At 34.2% G+C, this 17,961-nt stretch overlaps 1 protein-coding gene across 1 annotated transcript; it reads right to left on the bottom strand.

Annotated features, from left to right (window-relative positions):
- Nucleotides 1-321: 321 nt before the first annotated feature.
- Nucleotides 322-14,764, bottom strand: LOC130800008 (AP-4 complex subunit epsilon-like). Its single transcript, XM_057663332.1, has 11 exons — nt 13,981-14,764; nt 12,766-12,951; nt 9,319-9,534; nt 9,117-9,227; nt 6,914-7,111; nt 6,704-6,835; nt 5,023-5,079; nt 4,547-4,663; nt 3,142-3,219; nt 2,301-2,444; nt 322-1,715 (listed from the first exon to the last, which is right to left on the bottom strand). Exons 1-11 carry the CDS (start codon nt 14,581-14,583, stop codon nt 669-671), a joined length of 2,889 nt encoding a protein of 962 aa, XP_057519315.1. The 5' UTR covers nt 14,584-14,764; the 3' UTR covers nt 322-668.
- Nucleotides 14,765-17,961: the final 3,197 nt, after the last annotated feature.

Genomic DNA, 17,961 nt, shown 5'->3' with positions numbered 1-17,961 from the left:
AAACATACTCCCTCATCTCTTTACTATTTATTTTATTTGAGATTTAACATTATTTATCAATCACTTTTAATTTATATTTTATTTTTAGTTAATTAAATTTATATTTTATTTCATAATAATAAGTTTGTATTTTATTCTTATTTTTAGTTAATTAAATTTATATTTTATTTCATAATAATAAGTTTGTATTTTATTCTTATTTTTAGTTAATTAAATTTATATTTTATTTCATAATAGTAAGTTTGTATTTTATTCTTAATTTATAAGTTAGAACATAATTATCAATTATTTGAACAAGAAACATCACATAAAACTTGAAAGTAAAGAGAAATTAACTCATAATTTTATTATTTCCATTATTACAACATCTTACATTAGACAATAATCAAGGCGTGGGTAAAATGCACCAAAATTTATACCAAATCTCAGCATATGCAAGAAAGAAAATAAGCTCCGTATGAATTACTAAAGGAGATCCCAAATATACACCCACCAAGATCTTAAAATGGTGCTATTTCTACAAATACATCATCTAAGAGCAATAACAGTATCGAACCATCCAAATTTAACGGTAAACCCATTCGTTTACCTGAAATCCTTTACATTTGTGCCCTGCTCTGCTTTTCCCGGCCAAGCGACATACTCTAGTTTCGTAGATTTGGAGTACCTTAGCCAAACAAGTCCTTGAACAAATTCGGATTTTGACTAGTTGGGGTAACACCCATCTGCCTAACCAATGCATCCTTTTGCAATGCATCCTTCAGATTAAAGCCCTTGCTTCCTTGTGATTGTAGGGCATCCCCATTTTTATTGGTGGACCCAAATAAAAGTTCACTATCTTTACTAGTATCCACAAAGCCAGGTTGCGTGTTCATCGGAACACCTCCATAGAGTGACATAAGATCTGACTCTTTGGTAGAACTGACGAAGCTAGAATTATATGTAGTTGTAGATGATGCACCGGGATTTTGCTCTAGAAGGCCTTCCAACTGTGTGAAAGGATCAATAACTGAACTACTTGTGTTATCAGGCTCACCCAAATCAAGCAAATCAGGTGGGGGAGGCGCTCGTGGTGGTACCTCTGCCACAGCTTTTGTTTCTTGGGATTTCTCAACACGACTGGATGCTTTCGTAGATTTATAGCTAGTTGAAGACGTTTGTTTCTCTGCCTTTGATGTACTACCAAATAGTGAAGCAGCAAGTTTCTGTTTCTCCGGATCGATTTCCACTTGCTGTTTTTTGTAGTTGTAAGAAGTATCATGAGGTTTTAAGCTTACAGCACCCGCATCACGTTGTGAAAGACCGTTAGCATTCTGCGAAGAGCTTGAAGTAGAAGACGTAGAGGAATAATTCGACCTTCCCCATTTCTTTTGGACCCCATCAAGCCGTAGCTTGATCTCATTTGATTCAGCATCAGAAGATGGTCTTACTGATGCAACATGGTGATTTTCTCTAGTATAAGATGGCTCTGGCACAGAGACAAGTTCTGTTGAAGGCACATGTGAAACCAGATTAGGCTTTGGCTGCTCGACAGGCTTTGGATGCTCATAAGCCTCAAACCTAAGTCCATGAGTGGATGGCGCATTTTGAGTTTGGCTTAAAAAGTTGTTGATATTTGGTATTCCAGAACGTTGATTCTCAGACACGTAAGGTTGAGCCCCATTTTCTATAGCTTGTTGCACATAGCCATTAAGGAATGAGAGGTTTTTGTCAACCTGCAAGTATACTAACAAATGTTAAAAGACATTGATGAACTGACAAAAGTACAAAGATAAAGAGTTTTTTTTAAAAAGATTAAAGATGAAAATAGGATAACCATATATTAACAATATTTAGAAGAAAATCAGGAAAGAAAAACCTAATAACAAAATCCATGTAGATAATTCAAAACACTGCTGATGTTTTCTACCTTTTTCAATGCATTAGTGTTTTGCATATGTAACTTGTAAACCCAGGTTGGCGGATTCAGCACAGGAATTATTTTAACAATGCAGAATACCAAAATATTATTTATATGATCCATCATATTCAACATGTAATGATAAGCTGATTCCAGAATTATATGCTTCATCATATTCAACATGAGATTAAAGATTCTATCTTTTACCTATAGTGCTTTAACTGATATACCGGACACAAAAAAAGAGTTTGAAGCAAGCTGAGCTTGGCTCAGTTAGTCAGGATTTCATCTCGCACCAGGTCAAGGGTTCGAATCTCAACAAGAGTAAGGCACCTAGACGTTATTCAACTTATTTCGCAAAAAAATTGAAGAAAAAAAGAGCAGAGTAGGAGTAAATTACCTCAATGTCCTCACAGCTTGCATCAAAAGGCAGTATGCTTTCAGCAACTTGAGCATCCAAACCAATGACTGCTTGCAGTTCATATGCACGCTGCTGCAAATCTGTTGAATGGGATGCTGACAGTTCTTCAATTAGTGACTGACACTGAAAGGTGGGCCAAAAATTTTACAAAGTATAGTTAGCATTCTTTAAAGTTTACATTTAGAGTAAAAATTGAATGACCAAAGAATATTAATAGTTGAATAGAATATCAACGTCTCTTTCTTCATAGAATAATCAAGATATTGCCACCAGACGCATGAATGAATGCAACACAAAACTCATAATTAGAAGCGATATGAGAATATATGAACTTACTTCCTCGGTTCCTCCTTCAAGATCAAAACTGAAAATCATTATTTCTAGACTGGACGTCCAAAATTAAATTAACATCCTCTTTTTCATTATAGTAAAAGTTAATGAGTCGATGCTTTCAACATTATTTCTCTTTTTCCTCTTCATGACTCCATCACATGAACTGTTTTCTCTCTTTCGACAGACTCAATTTTGTTTTCATACTAAATTCACTTGCAATTAGTTCATACATATTTACAGTCAATCACTATTCTTAAGCCCATGCCAATGTAAACTACGACATTTAGATAGAGATGCAGGGTGTAGTGGTGTACATTAGTCATGGAACTTGAAAGGTCGTACAGGAAGGATATTCTTTCCAAGGCTATAGAACTAAACTTTTGGGACATCAAAATATATTTTTGATAAAGATTGGGACATCAAACTATTCATATAAATTTAAACCCAGCAACCTGTTAAACCTGAAAATATGAAATTATAGGATTACCTCAGGAAGCATGTCCACTTTTCTCCCTGCTGCTTTTTCAAATGCGTAGATCTTCATAATAGCTGTAAGTGCATAAGCCTTCAAAATGGAAACATGTTTAGGTAAAAATCACTGGTAGAAATTATAACAATTAGCTCCAATTTACAAAGCACATTAAATTTTGAGATGGCATCATAAACTATCAAACCATCACCTAGCCACTTGGGAAGGGACGCTGATATACATTTGGACAGTCCGATATAATATGAACAGCAAGTGCATCACACTTGTTCAGAAATAGGTTCAAACGTATACAAGGAAACAACTAAAACTTGAAACTGGAATCCTAGTAAGATGCACTTACAGAAGGATTTTGCAATCAAGAAATAGGCAATTCCAATATATAACTAAAGCTTATACTTCACGAGTGGATGAGAAATAAATATCAAAGATTAAAAAAAAAAAAAAAAAAACTATCAACCTTTTGAAACCCTAATATAGTTTTATTTTTCTTTCTCTCTCTCTCATATCGTTCCTTCTTGGTATTTATTTGAAAATTTCAGGGTTACACAAAAGAGCAAAAATGAAGGTAACAAGCTTAGTTATATAAGGCGTGAGGCACCCTAAGGCGCTAAGGCCCAAGGGTCCCTAGAGCATAGAAAATTATTGGAAAATATATAGTTAGATGAATAAATTAAATAGTGAAGGATATCAAAACCTACAATATACTGCACCATAGAAACCAACTACTCCATCCATGAAAAATAATTTAAACCAAATGGAACTTGATAAATCCTCAAATCGGGTGCTGATCCAGTGACCAACTACACCCAATCATTAAGAAATCGGCGTTCGTGGCACACTAAAGTACTAAACTAGGCTAAATTTGGTTCACATATCTAATTTTACTTTCAGTCAAAACACATGCTTCCAGAACACCCCTTGTGAGCTCAAAAATGTGGATTTCTAAACAAAATCCTTTCAAGGCATATCTTGCCATGACATGTCGATATCCAAAATGTATCCAGCTTTGCAGAAAAAGTCAAAGACAATTCTGTTTTATAGAGAATGCATCTATTCATATTCAATCAAAACACTCAATTTTCTTCATACAGATTCTGTTATGTGTTGGATTATGTTGTTTTGGATATAAACAGATCTAAGTTCATCAGTCAAAACACGTGATTCCGAAACATCCCTTGTGAATTAAAAAGTTTGGAGTCCTAAACGAAATGCTTTTGAGGCATTGATATGTTGTCATGAAACTTCAATCTCCATGCCAACATTGCAGAAAATCAAGACAGAAACAGTTCTATAAAGAGAATGCATATATTCACCCAGCACAGGAAAAAAAACGAGCCATAATCATGGAAGGCATTGCTAATGGAAGGGAATGAAAGAATTACATATCAAACGTATTTAGTACCTTGACTGTATCATTAGTTGAATAAGCTTCTGCTACATCACAAAGCTTGCCAGTAATGTATGAAGCAGAATATTTCCCATAAGCAGTTCCATACTCACCCAATACCCAACAAATAACCTGTTATAGAATAAGACAATAACCTTAAAAAGAGAACAAAAAAAAAAAAAAGACTATGTCAGTAGGGGTGCAAGGAATAACATTGCCTCTGAGTCTTTTTTGTCATTCAATTTTTGCACCTTTTGAATACATTACAATCATTGTTCCTTTTTTATTATTAAGATTCGAATCGGCTAAATAAAGTTTAGTACAGTGCTGTCTTTTCCCTCAGGTGTAGCAGTATATACCAGGATTCCAGGACTCGGCATTAAGTAAATTTTTCATAGCCACTTTTCGTAGTGTCCCATCTCTGGAATAACAAAGTACAAATCAAAAGGCACAGATATAGTACGCAAAGCAGAAGATTGACTAAAACTTACTTGAAGGAATGTAGACGGAAGCTTTGGCTCACCAATGATTTGCAAATATGACTCAACCTGCAAATCCAAAACAAGCGAAAAAACTTGTAAGTTATCAATTAGAAAAACGTATAACTCATAAAGCACATGAAAAAAAAAATCCTAATTCATATCTATACAAAATTTCACCAAAAGCAGAAACAATTTTGTTAATCTATATAATCATCTTGAACCATTCAATGGATCTAAAGTTTGAGCCAACAACTATTGAAATGCTAGAAGCCTAGAACTGATTAAAACAACAACTCACAAATATAACCAATTTTTGTCATAATGCTATTCGGTTTTAACTCAGTTTTCAAGAAAGAATTTGGCTAGATGAATTATAAACTACTTATTTATATAGCATCTCTGATCCACATAAATGAACAAGACCCTAATATATCCAACAGAAATGCACATGATAATTGTCATATTTGTAAATCAATAGCTTAGAAGTACAACAGACTATGGAGAACATAAATGTGCAAATGGTCTTCTGCTAATGAAAGAAAGAAGCAAAGGATCACATCATACAAAAGAAGCTTTTGGTGATTGAGATAGCATGAGAATATAGTTTATGAACAAGCATGTCAAAAAAAGGAAGAATAAAAAGCCAGGACAGCAGAGCCAGAAAACCCTTTTTACAAATAGTGGTTTACAGTTTGGATTTTCAATACTACCCTTTGAACATAATCTATCCAGTATCCGACAAGTCCAACCATGTTAGTGATTCCTTCCAACTTATCCGAACCTAGCCTCAGTTATAAGTGAAAAAATCTAAAGCCTACAATAACTACTGCTTTAGTTTTTACTATTACAATCCTCAATTCATTTCAAAAAATCCATTAACAAGCATAAAGCATAAATAGAGTCATAAAGTTAAGGCCTGCTTCTTTGCTAAATATATTAAGGATAAATATCTGGTACATTAGATTAGAAATAAACCCAAACAGAAATAGGACTGTTGAGATCCATATTGAAAGTTGAATTTAAAAATCATAACCAAGTTTATCAAACAAGTTACCGCATCACTCCCGTCACCATGATTGCGACCGTTACCACATTTTTACACTATGGTCAAAGGAAATCAACCTCTACACTTGGATCAATATTTAATGTACCGAAAATAAAAAGAAACCTTTCAAATGGATGGACCTAGACTGGGGTTGATTAGTCCAGATAATTTCGAGTCTTTTCATAATGAATAACTTTTATTGATGAGGAAATACGTCATGCATCAATGGGATGAGGGATCCCATGAAGCAAATAAAGATAGCTGCAATTTTATATTTCCCATTACTTCTACATAAATCATCAAGAGAGCAATGGTTAAATCCATGTGCCTTAGCCCAAAGTGAAACTAAAAAGACCACCTTCTCTCATAACACCTCTACCTATAGAAATCGGTCATTGAAAATTCTCCTATTCCTTTCTAACCATATAGATCATAGAATGGTAAAGGAACTAATAACCCACATATTTCAAAGATTTAAACTTAAGCAAGTTGCTACAGAGATAACATGGTATCATTGTCTAAAAATTTTCTTGATACAAAACTTTTTGTGATGTGTTTTGTGAATTCTTTTAATGAATTATACACAAGAAGGACAAGAACTAAAGGAAAAATCAGCAATACAGAGAATCAATTATAGAAACCTACAGCAGATAATCTCAGCTGACCATCTACAATATCATCTTCCTCTCCAAATCCCTCCGCAATCAAACGCATTAAGTTGTGCACCACCTTGATGTTTACTAAATCACCTGCATGCTCAAAAACTTTGTTCATCGTCTGGAGAGAAAAAACAACAGTGAGGATTATTAGGTGTTGAATAAGTTGAAGGCACAAACTATATGAACAGGTTTGTACCTGAATAAACCATTGATTACTTGGGGCATATTGCTCAGCAAGTTCAACACACCGCGATGCAATTTCAGTTTTATAATGACTATCATTGATGTTTATCATGTAATCAATCATACGATCAACAATTACTTCAACATTAGAGGACTTGGTCATCTTGTATAGTAATTCAAATGTTTTTCGCTTGAGGGAATCATCTGGATCCTGTAATTTTAGTCCAAAAGACATTGAAATTAGGTAAAATAGTCTAGAGAAGATGGTCCATTTCAAGTTTACGGTATCTTTAATGGCCTCAATGTAGTGTTGTAACATAAAACCCACAATTGCCAACACACACTAATACATATATATAAATTTGTGTGGAAACATAGATGACACAGCAGCACCAAGGTAACGCTTACACTAAGATGACTTCAGATAACAAAGTAATGCATAAACATCATAGTGCGCTACAATTGAAGATGCAGCACACAGGCAGCTTGAAGCACAACTGTAAGGAACCAAGTCTTCACATGGCCCAGTGGTGACCTAGCCCAAAACCAGCGCAAAAAAATGTTTTAATACATGTGGGCCACAAGTGAAGTTTGACGAGATCAGCCACTGAACAAGCATTTAATGCATAGAACCTTTTCCATAAAGAAAATGACAAATGTAATGAGCTACAAATAATCTCAAGCAAATAATATTATTAAAAGAATGGAAAAAAATTACTTGTATATTTAGCACTGTAACAAATATCCCTGATTGATACAAATGCCAAAACCCCTTTTTTCTTTTCCGTTGTCACGGCCATATCATGTCTTTCTCTTCCTTCTTCAAATTCTAAATCTCTTTGCCTCCTCCTTCCCCCGAAAACTTACTTTTCTCAAAGGTTAGAGTTATGAGTTCAATTCTCCAAATAGCTTCACGCACACTAGCCAATCATCGAGTTTCAACCTCCACTAGAATTGTAATCATCTCCACACTCCTATGTGAACCCCCCTATGAACTTAGTGGCGACAACAACTAAACTGAACTATGTTTTTTTTTTCAAGGTAAAGAGGCTTTGGATACAGAAAAGTAAATTATGCACAGGAAAGAAATGAAGCATGGAAGCTTTTAAATCCGGAAAACTCCTACAACATCTGAGTATCTGAGAGTATGAGTCACATATAGGGATTATAAACATGGTACAATATCTGAAGAAAAGATCAAAGCAGCTCATCTGTCATCGACAAAGCCAGCCACAGCAGTGACCACTTGCCAACAAAGTAAGAAGACTAACTTTATTCCGGTATTCAGGGCTAGTGGGGGAAGGATCTTAAGCCCATAGTTAGAAATGTGATATTGTATCCAATATTATTGGTGCACCCAGTTTTTACAAAGAAATTTCCCCCAGTGGCTGTAATCTAATATTCATTTCTCTTCTCACAGCGAACTCATCAATAAAAAATCATTTCTCTTCTTAAATCCCACTCGTCAATAAAAATACGTTTCAGGTGGTATTCTATTATAATGTTTCCCATCGTTAAGCGTACAGAAACTGTATAGAGAAAGTAAGTTTCAACATCAATTTGTTTATTGGCTAAGCTATGGAAACAGGAAAATGGAAAAAATTTAACCCCCTTTCTTTTCCACATAAGGGTTCAAAGGACCAAATCAGCTTCAAGATGATCAATTTACATGTGTAATTAGTGAAGAAGGTAGCATCAATATAGGTAATCAAGTATCGATTCATATGACTAACTAAAGTTGAAATTTGAATCCAGTAAAACAGATAATTTGTCGCCTCTTATAAATAGGATTACACTTAGCTTCTGTATCTTATTTTAAATTATGCATAAATGAAAAAGAAGATTCTCTTTTGGGTCACATTAGAGTTTCATTTATCTATAATGTGTAGTTATTAAGCTTAATCATTACTAGCCTGAGTGCCAATGTGTTCATAAGTAAATATCTTTATTTGTTAAGAATCATTCAAAACCCCACAAAAAAAGTCCTTTTAATCAATCCTGAGTTCTTGACATCATCAATTTTGTCTTCATCAAGACAGCTCCAATGATCTCCAGGAACTGCCTAGTAGGCTACTTTTAGAGACATAGATAGCTTTGTTCTAAACAACAAATTCAGGACCCGGTTTCCCACTGATTACATTCAATCCGTAAAAGATGGCGGAAATAAAAAAAACTATTCAAAGACAAAGTGACCAGTCTTTGAAAAATGTTCTCACCTCCAAGCAATCTATCACTGCCAACTGATGTTGTTCTGCAACTTCTGGACTTAGCTTGATCAGTCGGCCAAGTGCATCAATGCCCATGTATTTCAAATTATGACTATCACTCTGTTCAGTAAGTTAGAGAATTTGGAAAGATCATGAAATACAAAATGGTCATTAATATAAATTTCAATTAATATCATGTTAGACAATATACCTTCAGAAACTTTGATATTGCATCAGCTGCAGCTTCCAATAATTTTGCACTGGGATGTATGACAGATGCACAGCAGACACATTCATATAGAACAGCATTTCCAATGTTGCTAGATGCGTCAGCCTTCCTAATTAAGTCACCCAGAACAGTGTACATCTGTTCACTCGCGTGCTTATCACCACTACCCAGCAATGCCAGAATTTTTAACAATTTAATCTGTAGAATTGAAGTAAAATAAATAAAGCCATCAGAAAGATTCCAAATGGCTTTTGGCCAAAAATAGTCCGTTTATAAAAGTGACTACAAACTTAGCTGAAAACTAAAAGCACCAAAAAAATTGAAAATGAAATAATTGTAACGTCAAAAGGAGCCAAACAAACCAAGCCGGAACGTTAACTGATAGGTAAGAAGGTAGCTCAAGCTGGGCTGTTCAATACCTTACAGAAACCAAAGCTTAATTCAGTTTGTAAAACTAAAGGAACCAACCATAGCACTCCATAACTGAGAAGAATTTAACTTTGGCTTTATCAACATACCAATACCCTTTGACCACATGTTGTTTTACTCATATAGAGACCAATGTCCTTACATGAGACAGTTTCATTTGTCTAAGTGTATATTATCTAAAAATCGACAAGAGTGACTAATCTATAGATAAAATTATTTATGATCACATCACAGTGTAAAAACAAGATCGCATCGCATCATTCATCTTGTAAAAGTTCTTCAAAAAACAAATCAATATTTTCCGCTTTATAAAGATCTAAACCCCCCATTTCGGACTCTCATGCTTGTAGTTGATAATGGTGTGCTATGATAACCACATCACTCCCATTACCGCATCACCATGTTGTTACCGTGATCACAACCGTTACCATATTTTTGAACAGTTGCACTATGATCACATTCATGCATTACCATATTTTTGAACAGTTGTTGCCGCATCACTATGAATAAACTTATTGACAATAAAGTTTGCCGATCACAAAGCCACTGCTCTATCCTCTCTAAAGTAAAACAACCAATTTCTGATCTGGCTCTAACATTATGCTAATAAGAACCCTACCATCAGCACTTATCCTTGGAGTTTTGGAGTTGTATCACAGCACCAAAAATGCATTCAAAAGTGAAAATTATCAACATGCTGTGAAGCCCATAATTATTGCACCTAAGGTGCACCTATACACGCAACGAACTCTAATCTGGCATTGGAAATGCTGATAACTTTTCCATCAGTTCTTATCCTTGGACATGTAACCCAGCTCCATAAAAGCATTCAAAGTGAGATCATTAACAGTATTAGCTTGAGATGTCCTTAACTTAAAGAAGTGCACTTTCTAGATCCTGCTATTCCAAGTTTTATTGCGCCTTAAGCACTTTTCTTTTCACAATTCTCACTTTTTAGGCTTTTTGCCGCTTATAGTAGAATAGTGCAAAAACTTGGACGATAGCGCGGTTGCAGTAACAGTCATGAAAGTCAAAAACCTTAGTAATACGGTTATGATGTGGTGATGCAGACAATATACCAAACAAATTATATATATGAAGGATACAATTATGAGCTAATTAGAAAACTTAGTATAATGAATCCAAACCCACTCAGTATTTAGATTTGGCAAATCATGTCATACAACAATAACGCCAAAGCTTTCCGACATATGGAGTCGATTACATGAACTAAAACAAATGTAATGGCGACAATGAAGAAAAAAAGTAAACCAACATGGTATTCATTTATTTGAAAAAAGCATACGACAAGGTACCTAGAGGGTTTATCGAACGCCATTAGACCTAACAATATAGATCTCAGCGTTGGGCTTTTAGACGAGATCATAGTAGGAAGATAAGAATATAGGATATATGAATGGTTCGATAGATGGGTGATCATACCTTAAAGGATACAATTCAAAACGACTATATAAAAAGGGTTTATGAATAGCAAATATTGAGAAAAAGATGAAAGAGAATCATTTACGATGGTTTGGGCATGTGAAAAGTCAGGGTATTAGCGAATTGGCAACAAAGATAGAAATTTGAAACCAAGAGGACTTAAAAAGAGGGCAAGCAACAATGAAAACGACCAAGAGGCCATGGCGGAGCTTTAATACAGCCCTTTGCTGAAAATTTTTGGGTCGTTTTATAAAACCAAAATATTGTCTAATATGCTCAATTAAAATATGCAGAATAGTGACTGATAACATAATTTTTAAGCAAGAGTTTGAGAGTTTGAATCATAACCCCTTATATTTTTGTTTAGATAATAACTTTGGCATCCTCTAACTTTCGAGTCAACACCAAACTAAAGTGAAATAGAATATGAAGGATTAAGACTTAAAAGTTGAGATGGAAATAAATCGAAATAATTGGAGAAGATAGATCCATGTGGACGTCTATAAGACCGCTGAAAATGATCTATTGGTTTACGTAACTGACCCTAATCTTTTAGGATTAAAGCTTTGTCATTCATGTGTTGTTGTAATAAGTAGCATACTTGATGAGTCTTGATGTATATGTTCATAGGATCAATAAAATAATCCAGAATGGAATATCTTATGCTCTTAAGCAGCAGTTAAAGTCTAAATACACATTAACAGCATGCTGATATGAGCTCTAAGCGAAGCATACTTCACATTATTTATGTTTTAGACTCCAGCATGAGGCCATCAATCTCCTAATCCTCCCTTCTCTAGGAAAATTTCCAAAAAATTAAATCATTTTGGAAGAGAACGAGGCACAATATTTCTTGCCTGTCTGTCTCCATACAGAACCTGTAAATAAGCAAAACTGGAAGAATAGAAGAAACAGCACAAATTACTGAACCTTGCCATCAAACTGCTCCAAAGAACTTTCTCCTACATGCTAATGCCCAAATTAACTAAAGGGAAGGGTAGATTAGCAGATAAAGGAACCCAATCTCATGAACTACTTAACTGACTCACCACTTTCTCAATCATTCAAATCAACTCATCAGGTTATCAATCTTCTCCCTCCCTCTTATATATCTTATTCTGTCAAGACTCCCACTTCCGTACTAAACCCGGTTAAACTTTAATCCCTAGAATCTCCTCATTCCTTCACTACATTTTCAGTTCTCATTTACTTCTACATCCCTTTTTTACTAGATGGAAGAGACTAGATAGCTGGAGGATTGCCAAATATCTTAAAGCTTACTTTTAAAATCCATAAACATTGACCATTAAACAAGTTCACCAAGTTTTCCAGCATATCCTGGTACAAATAGTAGTTTCTGAAATAGCACAAGGGTTTCATCAGTCATCACCTACTCCTACGAGGCTATGACCTTTGGCACACCTCTCACTTAAAATTTGTGGCTGCACAGGGTTCTCTAAAGTCATGTTCAGGAGTTGGCCAACGCTAAACAAAACAAAAGTAATACAGCTACGGCTCTTCCCTCATAGAATAACATTAATCAGAATTAAAAAGTACCTGAATAAATGGAGCAGGCATCTGATGATAATCATAGCTTTTGGGCAATCTCCTTTCTGCTACTTGTTTTAGGATACTCACAAAGCTTCCAACTAAATCCTTATAGGAATTTGCATCAATCTTAATCAGATCAAATAGAGGAGAAAGTGCAGCACCCATGACGGACGGATCATTATCAGATAGCTTCTGCAGAAAATAAAACAAAATATTAAGGCACTTAATATTGCACAGAAAAGGTTACAAATAGCAAGAAAACAGCTGATAAACATCACGGAAGAGTGCAGATCATCTAAAGAGCACAAGCATCAGCAGACACATAAATTATACATTATACTAAAAAGCTTGGATTTGTCACAACTTGAGAGTTTGCCAAATGAAACTCATTTATTGGCTGAAGAAAAATGACATGAGATTTGATTTTGACTAATATCTCTTACCATTAAAGTGTCTTTGTCTAGCATTAATTTATAGTTAAATTGAAAGTGTCTTTGCCTAGCATTTATTTATAGTTAAATCGAGTAAATTAGAGAATATAATATATAACATAAAATATTGTTTGCAATTACCAAAATTACAGAGTTAATTTATATATATAACTGTCAAATTGAGTGATCCTACTGCATAATATCTCTGGCTTTTTTTTTTTAATCATACATCATAGAAAAAAGCTTGGAAAATTTCAAGTGTCCCAACTTAAGAGAGTTTGCCAAATATAACTCATACTAAAGAAAAATGACATGACATTTGATCTTGACCGAAAGCACTACCATTAAAGTATCTTTAACCAATATTTATTTATAGTTAAACTGAGTAAATTAGAGTATATTGTTTGCAATTTCCAAAATTACAAAGTTAATTTATACATATAATTGTCAAAAAACCATATATTGTACGGGTTTCTACGCTAGTACCTCAATAAAGGCCAATTATTCATCAATTTTACCAATATGTCATTTCTAGAAATGAAACGGTGCCAACCAAAAGCTGAAAACAAATTGAACATGAAACCAAAACCAGGAATCACATAGCATCTTTTAAACTACCATCTCATCAATGTACATATCGAAGACCCGCAATATAACATTGAATAATGCAAAAACTGTAACAGAAATAGTTTAGCACCAACTAAAATCTTCATCAAGCATTGTGATTCAAAACCTAATAATTTACACAATGTAGGAATAAAGCTCAAATCAAATTTTTTTACAATTATACCTTACGGAAATTGGAGACGAGATGAGAAACAGAAGAAGGTGACTGCTGAAAAAAGCGATGCAAAGCCATAACAGCCTTCTTCTTAACAGCCTCTTTAGGATGATTAAGCAAGTCAACAACTTGAGGCAAAACAGCAGGAATAGTCTCCTCATTGATCAATCGACAAACAGCATTCAAAGCAGCAGAAACAACAAGATAATTATCAGATTTCAAGTCTTTTTGGATAGTATTAACAATGAGGATGATAAGATCATGATCATCATTGAGAAAAAGGGTAACAGCTAAGTATCCAGTTCGTTTAAGGAGTATATTATCATCATGAGTCATTTTAACAGCATGAATGTATCCAAAAGAAGCATCATGACCTAACATCTCTACATAAACAAGACGAATAATGAACTCTTTCATCTTCCTTTTAGGGATATCCGGTTCGATGATTCGACGTTTTAGGGTTTCGATCTCATGAAGAACGATGCGGTCTTCTTCAGACCTAGATCGAGCTTCACCGATTGATTTGACGAGATCTAGGAATTCTTTCGATTGTCCGAAACCTCCTTGGGATCCCATTGCGAGCTCCCTTCCAATGGTCTTCAACTGCTCCATTTTTTCTGAGTAAGGCTAAGGCTAAGGCTATGGCTATGGCTATGGCTATGGCTATGGCTATGGCTATGGCTGTGAGGTAGAAGATCTGATGAAATTGGACTCTACAAGAAAGGAGTCGTACACTTGTACTATGCAGAAGTTCCAATTTGTGTAGAAATCTTTGATTGTGGACTGTGGTGTTTTTCATGTGTTATTATTATCAGGCATCGTTATAATTCGCCACCTTTTTTATTTTATCGTCATTCCCCGATAAAATTATGAATTTGTCCACGGACTTAAAACTTGTTTAACAAATGTAAATCGCACTTAATAACACTATTATCACTTAAAAGCATTATCTAAAGTTTAAACGCAATCCCGAACATTTTTATCGCGACCCTATATATATTGAATTTTCAGAAGCGCCCTTGTATGATATACGAATTCAAACACGGTACTATCTCTCTAAAAACTCTCTAAAAACGTTCTTCGATTTTAAACAAGTTGTTATTTGAAATCGATTAATTATGTTTAACGAAAGCGACTATGAATCGGATCCGGTACGTACTTTAATCTATTTGAATCAGTGTATTTTTAAAAAAAAAAAATAAAGTCGCAAAAGCTGGGCGAGACCATAGTGGAATTGCATAAAACGTGCAACTGGACCGTGGACCACTCGCACGTTTTGTGCGACTCCACCGTGGTCTGCTCGCGATTTTTGTGCGACTGTTTTTTTTTTATTATTATTATTTACATTATTATATGTCTTAGTAAATTATTATTATTATTATTATTATTAATATTATTATTATTATTAATATTATTTGTATTATTTTTATTATTGTTATTATTATTATTATTATTATTATTATTATTCAAAAAAGGATATTACAAGGCTTTGAGCCAATCTATATGTCTATTGTTATCATTACACAATTGGAGAATTCTATTCTTCACAATCCACTTAATATGACCAACCATCTGTGTTGTGGCTGTTGCATCTTTTTGCCTCCAGATTATACCATTCCTGAGCTTCCAGATTGTATGCACCGTGGCTGCAATAGCCACCAAAACCGTAAGCTTCTTCAATCTTGCTCCCTTTATGTTCCATCCTTTTTGTAGAAGGTGTTGCAACGAGCGGGTCTGGAAATTACAGCCGAGCCACTGCATAACCTGTTTCAGAATCACAGCACTACAAGAACAATTAAAGAACAGGTGATCATGAGTTTCAATATCAGTTTTGCAAAGGACACAAGTAGCATCATCCACCAAATTGAAATTAAGAAGTCTGTCTCTCGTGAGCAACCTTCTTCTCACAGTTAGCCAAGTGATGAACCGATGTTTAGGCACAGAGTACCTACACCAAACAGGTCTGCTTCAGGGGACGCTGATTCCAGTAGGTTGTAGCTGATTATACACACCCTTGATGCTATAATGCGTGTTGGGCTGCTGGTGAACAATGGAAATGATTTCTTCACGTAATTTACATAAATCTTTCCACACCCAACTCGCAGTGATGGGAGGCTGGTGATGCTATTATTATTATTATTATTATTATTATTATTATTATTATTATTATTATTATTATTATTATTATTATTATTATTATTATTATTTTTAGTATTATTATTATTATTATTAATTTATTATTATTATTATTATTATTATTATTATTATTATTATTATTATTATTATTATTATTATTATTATTATTATTATTATTAATGTAAGTAATTTATATTATTAACATTACTATTATTTTGTTATTATTTATTTAAATAATTTATAATTATATCTTATTATTATTATTTTCTTATTATTTATTAGTTTTATTATTATTACAATTATGTTATTAAATTTTTTGTATTGTTATTATTTTAATATTAATTATTAAAGTTAATTATAATTTTTAATTAATATTAATTTGTATTACTAATATTTTAATATTAATTATTAAAATAATTTATAATTTTTATTTATTATTGAATATTTTTATTATTAATGTTTGTATGTATAATTTTTTAATGACCTAATGTATGGTTTGTTTCATATTTCAAATTTGCAGGACTTTGAAAACTTAAGAGACAACGTAGATTACTCTGGTAGATTTGTTACGGATAGGAAATTTAATTCCTTAGCTGAATTACATACTTGGGCCGATGCGATAGCAATAACAACTGGTTTTCAATTTACACGTGCTTCTTATAAACAAAACGAAGAACGTTCTAGAGTTAGTGTGTATTTAAGATGTCACCGCTATGGTAATATTAGGAGTGATTTACATAATCTAGATAATGTTGTCCGACCTGGTTCTAAAAGTAGAACTTGTGCGTGTAAATTTTTGATTGTAGCAAGTAGTCGTAAACCAAGAGAAAGACCTTGGACGGTAAGGGTGTGTCATGGTGAAAAAGGAAGACATAACCACTTGTTCTTAGTGTTCATTGATGGTCATATAAGGGCAAATAGGATCAATGTAGATATTCGGGAGCACATACGACAGCTTAGTGCAACCGGCCTTTATCATGACTTCTATAAGAGAAATTTTTCCTGGTTTTTTTACTAGTATGAATCAGATTTATATTGCTAGGCAATCAATAAGGAGGGAAGAGATGAAGGGTAGGACTCCCCTTCAACACTGTCCTTATATGGCCACAGGACTTAGTTACGTGGTCTGGACAGACTTGGATAATGAAGGGGGATTGAGCAGATTATTAGTTGCAAATCCTACCTCTATCCAAATGATACGTACGTGCCCGTATGTTGTATTGATAGATACAACGTACAAAACAAACAAACAAAAGTGGCCAATGTGTGAAGTAATAGGAATGACGCCAATCAATCACAACTTCTTGGTTGCGTTCTGTTTGATGCGAGATGAGCCAGCTGTGTCATATTCGTGGGTGTTGCAGGGATTGAGAGATATTTTTGGCACAGCTCATACTCCTAGCGTCATTATAACTGATGATCGAGATGAAGGTTTATCTGCAGCTATTCGTGACGTCTTCCTAGGTAAAAAGGTTTTGTTGATTAATTATTGTCGTTCTATTTATTGAATATGTCTTAATTACGTTCAATGATGTGTTTAATGTAGATGTGCGGCATTTGTTATGCATTTGGCATATTGCAAACGATGTTGAGAACATGGTGGACAAGTTGTGTGGCGGGAAAAGAAATCAACAAGGACAGGTATTCAGGAAAAGTAGATGGAACCCCTTGGTTGAAAGTTCTACAATCGACGAATTCAAACAGAGATGGCAATCGATCATGACTACCTGGTCGATTAGGAACAAAAAGGTCGTTCGGTATTGGCTAGAACATGGATTCCACTTAGAGAGAAATTTGTGCGTGCGTGGACGAATGAATGTTTACACATGGGTAACCAGACTACCAGCAGAGTTG

This window comes from Amaranthus tricolor, chromosome 14, assembly GCF_026212465.1.
Source record: "Amaranthus tricolor cultivar Red isolate AtriRed21 chromosome 14, ASM2621246v1, whole genome shotgun sequence".
NCBI classification, from domain to species: domain Eukaryota; kingdom Viridiplantae; phylum Streptophyta; class Magnoliopsida; order Caryophyllales; family Amaranthaceae; genus Amaranthus; species Amaranthus tricolor.
The sequence above is the reverse complement of the archived record's forward strand: the minus strand, read 5'-3'. Positions and strand labels throughout refer to the sequence as shown.